The sequence below is a fragment of the Artibeus jamaicensis genome, unplaced genomic scaffold (assembly GCF_021234435.1).
Source record: "Artibeus jamaicensis isolate MK-2021 breed Jamaican fruit bat unplaced genomic scaffold, CSHL_Jam_final scaffold_847, whole genome shotgun sequence".
In the NCBI taxonomy this organism is placed as follows: Eukaryota; Metazoa; Chordata; class Mammalia; order Chiroptera; family Phyllostomidae; genus Artibeus; species Artibeus jamaicensis.
In genome coordinates, this window is record NW_026522057.1 from 29,596,987 (window position 1) to 29,614,337 (window position 17,351).

At 61.2% G+C, this 17,351-nt stretch overlaps 1 protein-coding gene across 1 annotated transcript in view; it reads right to left on the bottom strand.

Annotated features, from left to right (window-relative positions):
• Positions 1–584: 584 nt before the first annotated feature.
• Positions 585–17,351, bottom strand: part of AJAP1 (adherens junctions associated protein 1) — a 38,126-nt gene continuing 21,359 nt past the window's right edge. Inside the window, exons 4-6 of the mRNA XM_053660160.1 lie at positions 4,624–4,711; positions 2,387–2,629; positions 585–657 (exon numbers count right to left, since the gene is read on the bottom strand). Of these exons, the coding sequence (XP_053516135.1) occupies positions 585–657; positions 2,387–2,629; positions 4,624–4,711 (404 nt within the window). The remainder of the gene's footprint in view (positions 658–2,386; positions 2,630–4,623; positions 4,712–17,351) is intronic.

The following is a 17,351-nucleotide window of genomic DNA, read 5'->3' on the forward strand; positions in this document are numbered from 1 at the left end:
CCATCCTGCTCCGGCACCAGGCCTGCTTCGAGTCAGCGGACGTCTTCTTTCTTTGTCATTTTCCTCCTTATCTCCTATTTTTATATTTCAAATTCATTTTGTGATTCCACCCAGCGCCCCCGCCCCACGTTGGGAGGTGGGAGGGCGGGAAGCCGCCCTCTTTGCCGCAGCCTGGACCGCCTTCTGCTCGGGGGACGGGAGCTGTACTGAAGCTGGCTTCCCCTGCCCCGCAGGCCCGCCAGCAGTGGCCCTGCCTGGGGACGGAGGGACACTGGCAGACATGACCCCAGTGCCGAGTCAGGGTGCCCGAGCACTGGTCGCTCCCGCGCTGGGACATGGGGGTGTTTCTAACAGGTGCGGCGGAGTGCACAAGCCCGCCCCCCTCGGAAAGGTGACGACGCTGGAATTCCAGCCAAGGTGCCACTGCTGTGCAGAAAGGGCCCCTCGCTCTCCCGGAGGGACAGCGGGGTGGGGGAGTCGAGGCAGCAGGGACAGAGAGCCCAGTCCCCAACGAGAGGTACGCACCATGACACAGACACGTGGCGTCTGGCCTGCCCCCAGGAGGTAAAAAAGACTTCGGCCAGTCAGCAGGAGATTTCGAACCACTTCTCAGACACGAAGGCCACGGGAATGAGGTGCCGGTCCGAAGAGGAAGGCCTGCGGGGAGCAGAAGGGGGGCTGGCACAGCCACTCGGGACCCACCGCAGGTGGCCCCGGCCTGCTGCCCGGACGGCTTCTCTGGACACACCCCACCCCGCCCAGGAAGGTGGTGCTCAGCCGGGACCCACCTGCCTTGGGCAGGAAGGGACCCTTGCCCTCCCTGTGGCTGGCTAGCACCCTTTCCACCCTGGGTGGCCCGGGAGGACACAGAACCTGAGGGACCGGTCACAGGAGGGCTCGGGGTGGAGGCCGGGAGGCCAGCATCCCAGCTGGCGCCGCTGGGCTACCTCTGGATTTTAGCATTTCAATTTCAGGACCAGCGCAAAGCTGGGGTCTCTGCTTGAGAGGACAGGGACTCAACCTGCATTGTCACACATGATTAAAGGGCAGGGCCTGACTCCTAAAATACCATCCCCGGGTTTTGTCACCATTGAGACCAAGCGAGCAATCCTCCAGGACAGTGAGGGCGGGCAGAGTGCTACCTTGGGCCCAAAGTAAGAGCCTTTTCCATCCCACGCTGCCTGGCCAGGGAGTAAGAACGCTGGTCGGGCCACACCACTCCCCTTCCCCATGCACAGAGCTGGCACAGGACACGGGGCCCGAGCATGGGACAAGGTGACAGGGTGACCAACCCAGTGCCACCCCGCTGACACAGGGCTTGGCCAGGATTCACATCCAAAACTACACCACGCGCGCTTGGCAGCAGGGAGGGGAGATCCCCTCTGCTGATCCCCTGGGAGGCCGGGGGCGTGGCCTCCGGGGCGTGGCCTCCGGGGCGTGGCCTCCGGGGCGTGGCCTCCAGTGCGCTCCCCCAGAGACCCAGTGAAGCCCAAGGGGCATTTGGGAGGACGATCCTGAGCATTCCCTTCTCTCCCCTCCTCCCCCGGGAAAGGGGCACCTCGCACACAACGGGGAAGGTGGTCCCGCGTGGGGACACCAGGAGCTTCAGGGACGGCCCTGTTCTCAGACCGGACGAGGCCGCGCTAACTACAGGCACTGCGGCGGAAAGTCACCCCGAGTCTCCCTGCCCTGGTGCCGGGAGGAGCCCTCACGGCGCCTCGGCCAGTGTCCCCGCTGCCTGTCCTTTTCTGACAGTGGCCCGCAAACCGTCCCTTGTTCCCTCCGAAGATGAAGTTGTTGCAGTTTTTTTTTAATTTCTAAAATGAGGCATGAGTATATGCCTGTTTAAAAAAATAGCTTATTGATGTTTTAATCTAATTCTGGATAAACCTTCCGAAGCTGACTCAGCGTTTCTGGAGCGCTCCCAGGCTTGGTTTCAGGCCTGTGTCTCCTTTAAAGGATTACAAGTGATTAATAAAAAGAGAAAAAAGCATTTAATAACCAGGAGTCTGGCTGATGTTTGATAGATAGATTTGCTCGATCTGCTGTGGACATTTTATCGGCGGGGTTCAAAGATGCTGGCCGGGGAGGGCCGATCTGGGCCGCTGGCCTCTGGGAGGATGGGCTACAGAGCTGGCTTTGAGCTCTGGGTGAGGACAGCCACCCCGGGGCATCGGGCAGGAAGGCGTCTGGTCCGCCCCCCAGTGCAGGTGCGGACCGGGGTCCTGACTGCCGCTGCATCCTCTGACTGCATCTATCCACCCTCGCACCTGCTGGACCCCCAGAGACACGTCAAGGGTCCCCCCTGCCTGTCCTCAGCCCCCCGCCTGCACCAAGCCCCCAGTACTGGCAGCCCAGGGGCGGCCCGCACCCCGCCCGAGCTCACCGGTTCCCGTTGAACGTGGACTTGTACTCCCCCACAGAGCGTAGCGTCTCGTCGGCGTACGTGGGCACGGACGCCCGGACGCACTCGTGCGAGCACTGCAGGGTCTCGTTGTAGGCGGTGAAGATGTCCAGGCTGCTGGGCACCCGAGCGGGGGTGAAGTCCGTCAGGTTCTGGCAGCTCTCTTCCTGCTGGTTGATCTTCCGCTGGTGGCTGCTCCTTCGGGGGTTCCCGCTTTGGGCGCAGCTGAAAGAGAGAGAGGTCAAGGGGTGGGGGTGGCCGGCCGGGGGTGGCCGGCCAGGGGTGGCCGGCAGAAGCACCTCTCACCCTGGAGCGGCATGGCCTTCGTTTCCGGGCATTTGCCACACACCACTCAGTGTCAGAGGGCAACGGCCACTTCGGAAAGATCAACTGCAATCAAGCCATCAGCACCCCTTTTAAGTAAAATTTGGATTTCCAAGGTGTCTGCCTTGCAGGGAGGGTCGTCGGGGACGTGGCCGTGCTCTTACCCAGAGCCGAGGCCTTGTTGGGCTGAAGAGCACCAGCCAACCGGCAGGATGTTGGCCTCCTCTCCCTGCCAAACACCTTGACAGGATGAAAATCGATGGGTCCCCAAGGTGGGACCTTTGTGCACAGTCTAGGGTGGCCGGATCACGTATTTTGGGAGTCGCTATATAATTATCTTCGGGAATTGATCTGATGTGGGAGCCCCTCCCCCACCCTTCCTTCACCCCGATGGGGTCTGTGCCGACTGCCCCATGGGGACCTGCCTCATTTCCCCGTTCCCCTGGGCCACAGAGGCTTCCAGGTGGCCCCTAAGAAGGCCACAGGACTCTGACCCTCCTGAGCCAAGGGGTCAGACGCAGTGACAATCAGAGAGGCCTCCTGTTCCTAGATGTCACTCTGGCAGGTTCCCAAGCGGGGAGTGGGGTGAGGGTGGAAGTCCCCACCCCCTGGAGAAGGGCAGCTATGAGGAAGTTTGGGGAGCCCCCACTTTGGGGGACTAGCTCTCCTTCCCCATTCCTGCTGACGACCAGTGAGGGGCTGCAAAGGGGTCTTAGTGAGCCCACCCCGTTAGTGGCGGCGGCATGCCCCTGCTTTGCCCTCTCCCCCGAGAGAGAGGACTCCCCGCTGCTGGCCTGGAGCCCAACCCCCCAGGCCAGGGCCCACTCGCCCGGGGCCGGACCGTCTCCCCTGAAGGGGTAGAGCAGGGTTTGCCGCAAACACAAATGTGTGGGGAAACCAAGAAGAAGCTGGTGGCCTGTCTGTCACTCCGCAGGCCACACATCCACAGTCTCCTCAGGGGAGGGGTTTTCCCTTCCACGGGATGCTCAGCTGATGCGGGGGCTTTGCAGCCACGCACGGGGTCTGGCCCCGCCCAGGAAGCCTGCTGTAGGCTGAGGGCCATCATCCTCCTCATCTGTCTAGAAAACGCCTCGGGTCCCGGGCTTGCTAGCCGTCGGGGGCGGCTGCGGGCCTCGCCAGCCTGTGTGAGCTCTGCACCCCACAGAGCCCCCCTGTCCGCCCTGGCTGACCCCCGGCTTCCCACCCGTTCTGCTGGCGGGTGCTCGGGCAGCGCCCTGCATCAGCCCCGGAGGATTTCCTGCCAGTGTCTGCAGGCAGCAGCGCGTTGCTGGAGCGAATTCCTCTGCCAGCAGGTTTACGCTTTGAAGCTGGAAGGAGCCACGCTGGCTGGGGGAGGGGCTGCTGGCAGGCGGGGGTCACTCAGCAGCTCCCCGCTTTCCCAGGGGTGTAGCAGGTGTGTACACCCAGCAAGGCCAACCTCAAAATAGGCCAATTTCCAGGAGGAAATAGGCAAAGACAGGCTGCCTGGAGCAAAGCAGTAACCTAATTCAGCAGACACGGGGCAGCTCACTGAGGGAGGAAGGTGGGGCGGCAGGAGGGTGGGCCAGCACCGGTCAGCTGGGACAGCGTGCCCGGGACAGTGAGGGACAGTGAGGGGCAGCGAGGGGCTGTGAAGGGCAAGCACAGCCCCCCGCCCCAGGCTGCTGCTAGGAAATGAAGACAAGTGTTGAGGGGCTGGGCCCTGGGTCCAAAGGCGCCTGGATCTGATTAAAAGGAGGCACCTGCCGCCCAAGTCGTGATGTCTGGCTGGCTGAGCTGCCGTGCTCAGGGCTGCCCATGGCAGGAGGGCCATGGAAAAGTAAGATGCTCCTGCGTGCACCTCACCGGGGACCCCATCTCCCCCGTGTGCAGACCAGAGGGCCGAAGATCCTTACCAGTTTTTTAAGACAAGAGTTGTAATCAGAGCAGCTATGACCATGATGAGGGACACGGTGATGGTGACAATCTGATGGACAGCCAGACCTGCGAACAGAGAGGGGACACGACATGAGGGGGCCATGTGGGGGTCCACAGCCCGGCCTGCTGACCAGCTGTGAGTTCCCGGGCCTGTCCGTGAGCAGCCTGCACAAGCTCCAGCTGGGGCCACCGTGGACCGCTGCATGGGGACAGTCCAGGCCCCGAGGCTGCCACGCACAGCACCTGGTGCTGGCAGCTGCTGGAGTCCAGAGAGGGATGCCCCAGCCCCGGCCTCCCTCCTCCTTCCCAGAGCTTCCTCGGTCCCTGAGCTGTGACCTGGCCTACGGGCCACTGCATCCTTTCTTGCACCGACAGAGCCCCTCACCTGGCGCAGGTAAGCCCTGGCCGCTCTCTCTCCTGCCACCCTGGGTAAGCTCTGCTCCTCGGTTCTGCACACCCAGTGGCTGGCCTGCACGGGGTAGGGGGGCCCGGAGGCGGGGGACCTGGCCTGGCCCAGGAAGAGCCAGAATGGCCCAGGACTCATTGGGAAGGTGGGAGATGGCCTTGCAGGCTCAGGGCTCTGGGTCCTTGGGAGACACCTGCTCTCCAACAAGGTCACTGCCTGCTGAGGTCCCAGGGGTAGAAGGCTAGGCCCAGCAGAGGCTCTGTGGTCTGGCCCTGCTCGATGTGAATTTGCATAGTGGGGGGTGGTGGGCCAGCAGGACGGGGACAGGACTGGCCACCACAGAAGCAGGGCAGCCAGAGCCCACCCTATGCAAAGGATGGGCACTCTCTCTGGGCTTTGCCTCACCCCCTCGCACCCCCACCTCATCTCCAGATTTCACTCCAGTCCCCCCACACCAGGCTTCACTCCTCCTGATGACAGACCTGTAACGTCCCTCTTGGGAGACCCCGGCAGTGTCCACTGGTCAGTGTGGCCACCTTGGAGGGTCCGGGGCTCTGGCCGCATCTCCTGCTCTGAGCAGGAGCCGTAACTGGGAGCCAGTAAGAAAGGCCGTGACAGGCCCCGCAGGCCCCTGCAAGTGCGGGCACTCCCTCACCCCGGCCGTGCCGATGCCCACGCTCTCTCACCTGAGATGGTGGAGCACCTGTTGCTCCCCGCGCCTGGCGCCCAATCCTGACGTCCATTGGACAGGCCCACCCACCCCGCCCGAGGTCCCCGGTGGGCCCTGCAGCGAGAAGTATGGGCCCCGGCGTGGCAAGTTTCAGTGTGACGTTTCTCAAAGACGCAGTCTCCAAGGGGAGTTAATGAGCGATGCAAAGTCGGCGTGACCAGAGAACAAGCCTTCTCTTCCCATCAGCCCCTCCGCGTGTCGGGAGCGATTCCCGTCCCACACGCACAGCACAGCACCACTGGGAAGACTGGGGGGGGAGACACGGATGTCACGGGCTCCCCTCGCCCTCTCATCTGTCAACCAGCTCAGTGGATTGAGCCTGGGGCTGTGAAGCAAAAGGTCGCCGGTTCCATGACTCATCAGGGCATGTGCCTGGGTTGTGGGCCAGGTCCCCAGTTTTGGGCACGAGAGAGGCAACCACACACTGATCTTTCTCTCTCTCTCTTTCCCTTCCCCCTCTCTAAAATAAATAAATAAAGTGTTAAAAAAAGAGAGAGAACCAGGCTTGAGCACCTGCTCTGTTTGAGGCAGTGCCAGGTGTGACCGCCCTCAGGAAGAGCCACACTGGTGCCCAGTATTTATAGTGGCACCATTCACAGCTGGTTCTGGCCGGGGGCTTCCCGTACACCAGCGCACAGTCTGCGGCAGCTGCGGCACACCTCTGAGAGAGCCTGGCTTCCCCTCTGGGACTGCCCGGCCTGCTGGCCAATTGGGAGAAGCTTTGTGCCCGATGGACCACCCTGGATCTCAGCGACGATGGAGTGCCCCCCAGCTTCAGTCACCCCCATCTGTTTCACCAGCTTCCATGAGGCTCAACTGAGACATGGTCAACAGAGGGGCTGGAACAGGCAACCCAGTCAATGGACAACCGGTGGGGAGGGCAGCTCAGTCTCCCCTCACCCTCCATTTACACACTTTCTGGCCTGGTCCAGAGACCACCGTGCTGACTTGAAAACTGGGAGCTCATATCTGTGCTTCCTGTCATGTGAAGTGAGCTGGTGATGATGATGACGATGATGATGATAATGGTGATGATGGTGGTGATGGTGGTAATGGTGGTGATGAAGATGGTGATGAGGGTAATGATAATAATGATGGTGCTGCTGCTGATCCTGGTGGTGGTGCTTGATGATGGTGATGGTGATGATAATGATGATGGTGATGAAGGTGATGGTGCTGATCATGGTGGTGGTGATGAAGATGATGGTAATGAACCTGATGATAGTGGTGATGATGATGGTGATGAAGATGATGGTGATGATGCTGATCATGGTGGTGGTGATGATGTTGATGATAATGATGGTGATGATGATGATGCTGATGATGAAGATGATGGTGGTGATGATAGTGATGATGACATTGGTGGGAATGATGATGGTGGTGATGATGAAGATGATGGTGATGATGGTAGTATTGATTTGGTGACAGGAGTGATCGCTGGAGGGGATGACATTGATCACAGGCTTGCTCAACAAGTGGCGGCCGTCATCAGGTGCGTATTATCCCACTTAATCTCAGCAGCAGCTCCCAAGGGCAGATGCCATCACCACGAATGGCAGGGAAACCTAAGGGGCGAGGCTGTGCAGGTTCCTGGATCTGCACACGGGACCCGCCGGCCCCGGAGTCCGTCCTAAGGACCAACACACAGTTCCAAGCTCAGGCCCGCTAATCTCAGCGCCGGCTCTGGCATGGCGGCCCAACTCATTGCCGTGGAGGAACCAGCACCCCCACTTCCCAAAGGGTACAAGCTTCTAAATCCTAAGGCAGGTGCTTTGGCCTTGCCGCTTCCCCCTGACAGGCCCCTTGGGAGCGTTGCAGGCTCAGGCCAAAAGCCTTGCACACCCCAGCCCTGAGGATGAGAACAGAGTCTGTGCTGCCTAGGCTAAATCTGCCCTTTCAGGTGAGCAGAACTCGATGCTGACAGAGGTCCAAGTGCAAGGCCAGCCCAGCTGGAGGTACTGAGGGTCCCCTAATAAGAGCGGGGCTGGAGCAGACCCAGGCCACTGCCAGACCTCGACCCCCTCATCTTGTTACCGAGGCAATGCTTGTGTGGGCAAAGCATCTGTAATGGCTGAAGCCCCTGGGGGAGAAGACTTCCTCAGCTGTTGGATGCCCTCCTGCCTCCCTGGGGGCGAGGATGGGAGGCCACTCATTCTCCTCTTCGGGGGGATAGAGACTCTGAGGTCCAGAGGGAAACTGTTGGCTCAAGAGACACCCTCCACCCGCGCAACCCGTGACTCCAACACCAACAGTCCGCCCCTTTGCCTGAGGTCCTCACAAGTCTCTGAGCCCCTGAAGAAAAGGACAAAGTCATCGTCATCTTTATACCTGCCCTGGCCCCACACCGCCTGCGACTCTGTAGCCGAGAAGCAGGGACTGAAGTTCCCCCACAGAATGCGCCAAATTACGATTCAGAGGGAGCGGCACGTGGGTTAGCAACCAGCTGAGACAGTCTGGACGGAAACACCACAACACAGAAACAGCCCCATGCTTTCTAGAAAGAGACGTTGTCCACCCACCCTCACGCACGCCATCCATGGGACCCATCACCCGTCTTGCGTTTTCACGCCCCGTCCAGCAGGAGGGAAGCCCTTCCCGGGGCCTGCAGATGGAGCTGGGATGGAAGGCACGGCTCCATCCCGGAGTCCCAGTGACAATCCAATGTCTAATGGAAAACCTAACACACACGTAAGCACATTCTGGGAATACAACCGGCTAGGGGCAAACGTCTCCCTGCTCCTCACTGATGTATTAGGGGCAAACGTCTCCCTGCTCCTCACTGATGTATTACAGCCGTCCCTCCTCATCTGCGGGGGGCACACGCTGAGACCCCCAGAGACACTCAGAGCTGGGGACAGTGCTGAAGCCTCTCTGTCCTGTGGTTTTTCCTACACACACAGACACACGATAGAGTTGAATCTGCCAGGTAGGCACAGTGAGACATGAATAACTGCCAATAAAACAGCAGTGGTAACAATATGAGCTAACACGTGCGTGGCTTTGGGGCCCTCGCTGAATGAAACACAGGTCACTTCAATACGAGCACTATGGCAGCTGACCAGCGGTCTGATAACTGCAACAGGCGCTTAGTGACAGGTGGGCGGGGCTTGTCTGCAGCCTGGACACGCCGGACAAAGGGGCAGTTCGCTCCCAGGCAGGACACGGCAGGACAGCTCAAGGTTTTGCAACACTGCTCAGAGCTGCATGCAACTTAAAACGTGGGAGCTGTTACTTTTTGAATTCTCATGGAATATTCTGGAGCAGCCGTTAACCATTCACAGCAAACTCAGAAAGCAAAACTGTGGGCAAGAGACGACCCCTCTGCTGCCAGACAGCTCCTCACGTCCACACCAGCCATGGGCTCCGCTGGGCCACAGGGGTCCTGAATACAGACCCCAGGGCTACAGGGGACCCCACAGACTCGGCAGTCACGGTGGCTGACCGAGGACCTGGCCGTGACGTGCAGTAAGAATGATGTTTACAGGAAGCGAGTGGAAGATGGAAAACCCCTGAGTGTGGCTCACACTTCCCGCCTTCGGGAGGTCAGCTGGGAAGAGGGTGGAATGGTGTGTGGGCAGCTGTGTGTGTTGCATTTGGCGGAAGCAGCTGCCCAGTGGCTCAGGCCTCCTGAACACCACCTGCCTCCGTCCCTCCGGTCTCTGTCTGGGTCCTACGTAGGCAAACCTTGCTGGAAAAGGCCGAGGGCACACATGTCAGGCTTCGAGGGCGGAGCGGTCCCCGTAGCAGCTCCGCAGCCCTGACGTGAGCGGGGAGAGCCAGCGTGGGCGGCACACGCACAGCTGCGGGACCCGATGTGCAAGAACAGGCAGCAGCCAGGGCTGGCCTCTCATTCTGCTGAGCCCTGGTTTCGGGGACGGAGTGTGGCTCTCACATAAAGAGAGGTTTCCATCTCTGTTGGACGCGTCGTCAAAGCTGGGCCCCAAAGTACAAGCCGGCGGTCCTGGAGATTACGGCCTTCGCTCTCCGTCAGCAAAGGTGGGCTTGCTTCTGAGGTCTGCACAGCCACTGTCAGTTCAAGACAGCCACGGCCTCTGTCTCATCAAATGGGGCTGTGACAGCTGGCAGCGGGCAGCTTCGCCCAACTGGGCTTATCCCCGTGAAGCTGGCCAGCGGACCCATTGCTTGGTGTGACGGGTTCCCGTGACAACTGGATTAGACAGGACTCTCGGTGTTGGAGACCAGACCCAGGGGGAATTGTACCCACTTGTCCACCCAGTGACCCTGAGGAACATTTCAGCCACACGCTTCTCAGTTTTCCCCCATTAAGATTAAAAAAAAAAAAAAAACCCTGCATCTTTCAAAAGACAAGACTATTTGGGTCACGAGGCCACTGTCCACAGGGACCTCACCCTCTGGCCCACACACACAGGGCCGCCCCGCCCCCACACATGGCGCTGCTCTTGGGGACAACCTGCCTGATCTCTCTGTCTTCACCAGTTTCGCTCAATGCTCACACCTCAGGCAACATGCCCCCGGGGCAGGTCTCTGGTCTTCATTAAAGAATGCAGGCAGGGACATCTGTCCCACAGACCCTCCAACCCTGGGCGGGGCAATCCTTGAACAGACCAGTGCCACCCGCCAGGAGGGCTCTGCCTAGGTAGACAGTGGCGCTGGTGCCTCGAGAGCGGGTAAATGCTACACCCCCAGGAAAGGAGAAACACGCCGACATTGTCCTCTCCACGGCCAAGGTCAATCCATCTTCAAGCTGTTTGCCATTCAGGCCCGGTCCCGAGCTCGGAACACGCTGCGTGGGGCTCCCCACTCCCCTCTCCTGACAGGTGTTATTGTTCTTGCTAATTTAGGGGCTCTCTCTGCTCCTGGTAATTGCCACCATCTACTAATGTGCTGGAATCAGCTGCCACCCAGATAATAAAAAATTAGACCCGGAATAATGGATGGGGACAGATGGATTACCCAGCTCTGCATCAATCAATAGGGCTTTTATGGCTATATTTGTGGAGGTTTGTAATAAGGCCGGGCCCCGAAGATGGGCGGGCGGTTGGCGATCCATCTCTGGGTCCAGGCGAGGAGGGATCACACAAGGGCTGCCGTCCCCAGCAAAAGCAAGCTCACCCAGCACCGTCTCTCCTAGCACTGGGGGGTGGGTGGCGCTTCTGACTGACCTGCTTGGGGAAGGCAGGGACGGTGGCCCCAGAACTTGCCAAGGCAAAAGGGTGGCATTTCTGTGTCTCAAGGCTCATGTTCCAAAGCACGAGGATCCCGTGCCTACGTTAGGGGCGCAAAGGCCCAGTGTCTGATGGGTCAAGGGTGTCCTCACGGGTTTGACAGTTTGGAGGTGACACTGGGCATCCAAAGTGCCACCTCCACTGGGAAGAGACCAACCCTCTCCCACAGACTGAAGTGTGTTGACTCCCCAGCCTGCCCTTGACCGACGGCCTCTGGGAACCCTGCAGAGCTGGCAGCGGCCTCCCAGGGTGGGCAAGAGGCAGCCCCACTTCCCGGGGTGGAGGCTCACCCAGGCCGACATCCATTCGGAGGTGGTTGGCCCCTTCCAGGGCAGAGGGTGTGCCTCCTAAAACCAGGGCATGCGCAGAAAAACAGGGCCACTAGCTTTCGTGGTGGGGACCCGAGGAGTGCACCATTTTCTGAGTGACCTGCAGAACCGTCCACGGGGGGAGTGATGGAGGAGCTCTGGGCCAAGGGGGTCGGGATGAAGTCTCTTGTCACCAGAAGACCCTCCAGCTCATAGCAGGGACAACAGAGCCTTCACCGCGGAAACGGCCCGCTGACCTCACACCAGACGCGGCTTCATCCGCTGACACGGTGAAAGCCAGTCCCAGGGACCTCAGAGCCAGGGTGCGGCGGTGGCCTCCGACGGGGACACCAGGCCATGTCTGGAGACATGCTTGGCCATCATATGGTTGGGGGCGCGACCCCTGCCAGCTGGTGGCAGAGGCAGAGACACGGGCAGATGCCCTGTGGTGCCCAGGACGGCCCGGGAAGAAGGTGGGCCCAGACCGCCCACAGCGCTGAGGCTGTGCGCTCCCAGGAGAGGTGCAGGGACCATGTCAAGCAACGGCGTCCACCATTCAGACCCACACCACGCCCCAGAAACTGGTCACGAGATCCATCCGTGGGCCAGGCCCTGGTCACTGCCGCGCAGCTGCAAAGGGCGGACAGAGGTCCTTTCCCCATCACGCCCCTCTTCTCCGTCCAGCCCCTCCTGACTGACAGCAAAGGCAGGGCTGGCAGGGGGTGCAGGCCTGACCCCCGACAGCGGCTGTGCAGTGAAACCACGCAAGGAAGCGGCCGTGTTTTATACGGCTCTGGGTGCCGTGCATGGGTCCAGGGGAACCAGGGTACCCTCAGCCACTCCCAGCTCACTGCCGCCCCTGAGGTGGGTGCAGACACACTCTGCATTTCCACGGGGAGGTTAAGGGGGGTCCTCAAGGTCCCACAAAGCAACTGGGAGTCCCCAAGACCACCCTCAGGCTCAATAACTCATGTTGAAGCCCCACAGAGCTGAACACATGGTCCCCCTCCAGTCACGGCGCACAGGGCGGAGCCCAGGAGACACCCAGCACAGACCTGCAGCTGCACCCGCCCCGTGGAGGGATGTCACAGCACTGACACTCCCCCCAGTGACGATGGCAGCACCGCAGAGTGTCGTTCCCCCAGCATGGGACCCAGTGGTCGGGCCCAGCGGGTCAGGCACTCACCGCTGACCTGCGTGGGGCTGGTCTGGACTGCAGCCCATCCACTGGGGACACTGCCCCTGGAGCCCAAGCCGCCAGGTTAACAAAGACATTAATCAGGAAGGACACCCTCAGGAGCGGGGGTCGAGGACCCCTCCTCGAGCAAGGCCACGCCTCACTGCTCACCAGCAAACTCGGGACTCACACCCAGCACGCACTCCGGAGCCCCAGCCGGCACCGCCTACGGAGACCACTGTCCCCGGATCAGGGGCGGCGCTGCCGTGGTCTGAGAGGCCCTGGGATCATCAGACACGCCGTGCTGGCTGGGGCTCCAAAGGGGACTTGACCTTGGACATGTGTCCCTGACATTAGGCTCAACTAAAGCCGTCCCATCCCCAGCTGGACACATGGAAGAGAGAGTTCCTCAAACACAGAATTTTCCCGAAGATTCGCTGAGCCCCCGGGCTCAGTGCCAGGCAGACCCTGCCGAACGCATGGGCCTGCGTGCACCCAGCCCCGTCCCTGGGCCAACCGTCAGCCCCCTGTGTGGCTCAGCCCCAAAACGGTGCTGTGCTTTCAGGCCTGGGATCCGCAGGGTGGAGGGTGGAGGGCAGATGGCACGGGCTGGGGGCTGGAAAAGCCCCTTCGCAGGCGGCACCATTTCCCAGGAGAAAGGCCCTCCCTGGGGGAGACGCGAAACTGCTCGGACGGAGGACAGAGCGTCTAGAGCCCGAGCGTGGGTGCCTTCTGCAGGTCACCGTCCCCACCCCTTCCTGTGCCATTTGCTGAGTCCTCCCGGGACTCTCAGGCACACGCATGCACACATGCACACCCTCCTGCGTGCGCACACACGTGCACACTCACACTGACTTTACCGCTCATCTCATTTAGGAACAGAAGGAGCTGGCACCAGCCTGCTTTTGTTCAGTATGGAAATGACCCACCTCCTTCCCTTAACCCTCCCCAGCTCGAATATCTCAACAAAGGGTGACAGGCTGGCAGGCGGGTGCCGGGGGCTGCTGGCATGCTGGGTGCTTGCAGGGTCCAGGGGCCCTGGGGAGGGACGCCCGCCCGGCACCCATCGGCCGGCGCCTCGGGGAACAGGGAGCTTGTGTGGGGAAAGCTGGTCCGGCCAGGGCCTGGCAGCCGGGGCTCTGGTCCCAGGCCAGCCTGGAGTCTTCGGCAGCATCGCTTCCCTCCAACGGAGGCACCGTGCTCAGCCCAGAAGGCGGCGAATGCGTTTCTCTACGCTAACGCCATGGCTCTGCCCCGCAGAGCCCGGCGGCCCCCTGTTCCTCGTGGGCTGGGTTCTCCTGTCTCAGCGCACCCCATCCTGGTCGGTGCAGTGCGTGCGCGGAGGGCGGCCACCCTCACCCAGGTTGTCATCACAGGGGTGTCTGGGTGGAGGCTCGGTCCCCTCCTGGGACTGGGCTGGTGGGCGTGTTGGCTTGGAGCGCAGCAGGAGCGGACTTGGATCAGACTGGGGGGTGCTGTGGGCAGCCTGAGGCACCGCCTGGAGGCCGCCTGCATGCCCTGAGCCCCTCCTCAGTGTTGCAGACTCGGGCCTTCTGCTCAAGTCAGAAGAGGGCTTGGCTCCCTCCTAGGGACTCAGGACACACGGGTGTGAGCGTCTTCCAGAGAAGACACCCGGTCAGACAACTGGTGACTTTGACCCTGCACTCCCGGCCACACGACGTCTGCTCTCACCTTCCACACAGGACAGACTGGTCTGGACCCCTGGCCGCACCCCATCTCCGTGGAACTCAGCTGAAGTCAGGAGGGGGGCGAGAATGTCCTGAGGTCCCGCCACCCAGCCCCTCCCAGTCGCAGCCAGGCCCTCGGGACCCATTTGTGAGATGATCAGAGGAGGACTCCACCTGGGAATCTCTGAGCCGGGAGAGATGCTCCTTGGTGCCTCATTGTGGCTGGGATGAGCCCTGCCTTGGAGCCGGAGGGTCAGAGCCTCTCCATGGGGTGCACCCGTCCCCAACGTAGTCCAGAGCGGCAGCCCAATGACACACCATGTAGGGACAGGCATCCTTGGCCTCACTGAGCCATTTCCTGCCACTCGGAGTCCCCGCGGGGGCTGGCTCCCTCTGGCTGGGGGCCATGCTGGCCGCCACTGCTTCCACAGGGAGAGAGGCTCCCACGTGGACATGGTTACAGAGCCCCTCGGTGGTACACCTTCCAGAGAGTCCTGAGTCAAACCTTTAGGGATCAGAGGGGTCCGAGGGGCAGGTGGGGGCAGGGTGGCCCCAACTCCTGGGAGCACGGTGCAAAGCCGCAAACAGAGCCCTGAGGCCTGGCTGGCAGGAGGACCTGGCTATCACCCCCCCAACCTGTTCCCTGGAAACTCAGAGTGGGGGGAGAGCCCTGCAATGCTGAATGGGGCCGGAGGTGCCCCCCACCCCCACAGGGGGTTCTCAGCACCTTTTCGAGGCTTCCTGGTGGGGAACACCATTCAAGCTGACAGCAGCCACTGTGCTCATACCGCCATTTCATTCAAAACAAGGAATAAATAAACACATTTAAAGACCCCGGTACCCCAGCCCCCAGCCAGCGGCCCTGCCTGTTGCCCTCAGGGATCCCCCTTCGCCCACCAGGATTCAGCCCGTGATGAGAGTTCCTGCCGCCCCCTCAACCCCCCCACTACTCGGCAGAGCCGCCTGGCGGGCCACCCGGGAGGGCAGGGCCCTGCCCAGGTTGGACTGGGTCTCTTACCACATCTCACCCCTGCTGTGGGGTCCGGACAAGCAAGTCTGGACACTGTCCCTGGGTTACCACAAGAGCAGGGAGGAGGCCCTGAGGGGGGGCCAGGGCAGGGGGTCCACAGTGGGAGAGGCAAGCTGAAGGGGGCACAGCTGCCCGGCGCCTTGCTGTGGGGTCCCTGGAACACTCAGACCCACGCCTGCCTGCAAGATGGCCTTTCAAAAGCACAGGGCTGAGGCCTCTTCAGAAAGAACAAGCAGAAACGAACAGAAGAATGTTCAAGTTCATTCTGGGAAACCAGAAGCCAGGAACTAACTCTCTGGGAGTTTGGAGAACAGAAAGGCATTGTTCTCCCGCCCCCAGACGACAGCTCTTCGGAGGCAAGGCGGCATCTGTGGGCCGCGGCGGCGCAGCCAAGGCTGCCACCCTCGCAGGAGCGTGGCCCCCCACCCCCGAAACATGGAAACCCTGCTTCCTGCCTGCCTGACCCCGGCCAGCTGCCCGCAGAACAGCCGCGCTGGACTCCGCAGGCCTCTCCAGCAAAGGGCCAGACGGTTCAAGTTCAGGCCTGGTGCCCACGGTCTCCGTGGCAACCCCTGGAGGCCGCTCAGAGGCAGCCACAGGGGTGGACAGGAGGGGCGAGCGGCTCTGCCCCCCAGACTCCGCCTGCAATGCCGACGCCCACGTTTCAAGTAAAGTCCGCGTGTTAGGAAATTGTATCCTGGATTGCTTTTGACCACTTCAAAGGGTCAGAAAGCCACTGTTAGCTCCCGGGATGTACGAAACCCAGCCGCAGACACGGTGTGGCCCATGGTCCACGGTTCGCCATGCTGTGACCCGGAGCCTGAAATCCCCCACAGAGCTGGCCCCGCAGAACCCAGCCCTGGGGGAGAGGCTGCCGGAACAGCAGGGCTCGGGGCCGGACGGGCGAGGACCGAGAGGAAAAGCAGGCGAAAGAAAGGGTTTTGCACGATGTTCGGGGAGGGGGGTATCAGGCACCAACCTTGAACTAATGGTGACTCTGACGCCATAAAGGACACAGGGTACAAGATGAAGAACTTCAAGAGTAAACGGGGACTCTGCATAAATACTGCCCTCTTGTATATAAAGCCTGCACGTGAAGTATGTTTATAAGTAGGTAACACACATGCGTATTTTTGGAAGAAGCTGAACTACTTCTGCTGGTTTCTGTGTGACCAGCCTCGGGCAGTCCTCAGTCCCTTTTCCCATCTGGGTCCTGGTTTCCCTGTCTGTGCATCGGGGAACGGGGCCCACGCCGGTGGCCCTCAAACTGTTCCCCTGAGGGCCACCGTCGTAGCTTCCAGGGGCTAGAGAAGAGTACAGGAGGAGGCTCCAGGGCCCCCCTGCCTCACCGTGTGGTCCCCCTTCCACCTGTTGCCCACCTGAGACACAGCAGGTCACTTTGGGGCCCTCTCACCCATTAGTGCATGAGGTTCTTGTAGCCACGACGCAGGCGATTCTGCGAGGGGTCCCCCTTTCCCCAGGGAGCCGCTTGTGAGAGGGGCCGGTGCAGATGCGTGCATGTGCCTGCGGTCCCCACGTGGAGCTCCACGTCTGGGGGTCCCGTGTCCTGCCTTCACCTCGGCAGAGGCGCACAGGTAGAACTGTCACCTCAGGGTGCGCACGAGAAGACCCAGGACCCAGGGACAAGGTGGCTTCTCCAAGGCAATAGGGCAGCGGGAGGCAGAGAGCACCCCAGGGCGGAGCCAACTGCACAGCCCCCCCCCACTGGGCCCTGCAGGGGGTGTGTCCTGAGAGGCTTCCTCCGTCCCATGGGACCCAGAGGGACCCCATCAGCCTTGGAAGCCCCCCCACACACACACCTGCCAATCAAGCAGAAAGTGCAAACTCATGGGACTAAAATAACGAGAGGCCCAAAGGCCCGTCTGTGGGCGGGGTGGGGGCACCTAGCGTGAGACAGGGGTCGGGGAGCGCCCTTGCCAGTCGGTCACGTCCTCCTAAATGGCGGGATGAAGCCCCCAGGACCTCAGAGTGTGACCTTATTTGGAAATAGGGTCAAGGCAGATGCCATCAGTTACAAGGTCACCTGGACTGGGGTGGCCTCCAACCCAAGGTCACAGAGAAGGCGGCCATGCAGGTGGCCTGGGTTCCCGCACAGGGCGGATCCCACCGTCACACAGAGCAGCCGACTCAGAAACCGCA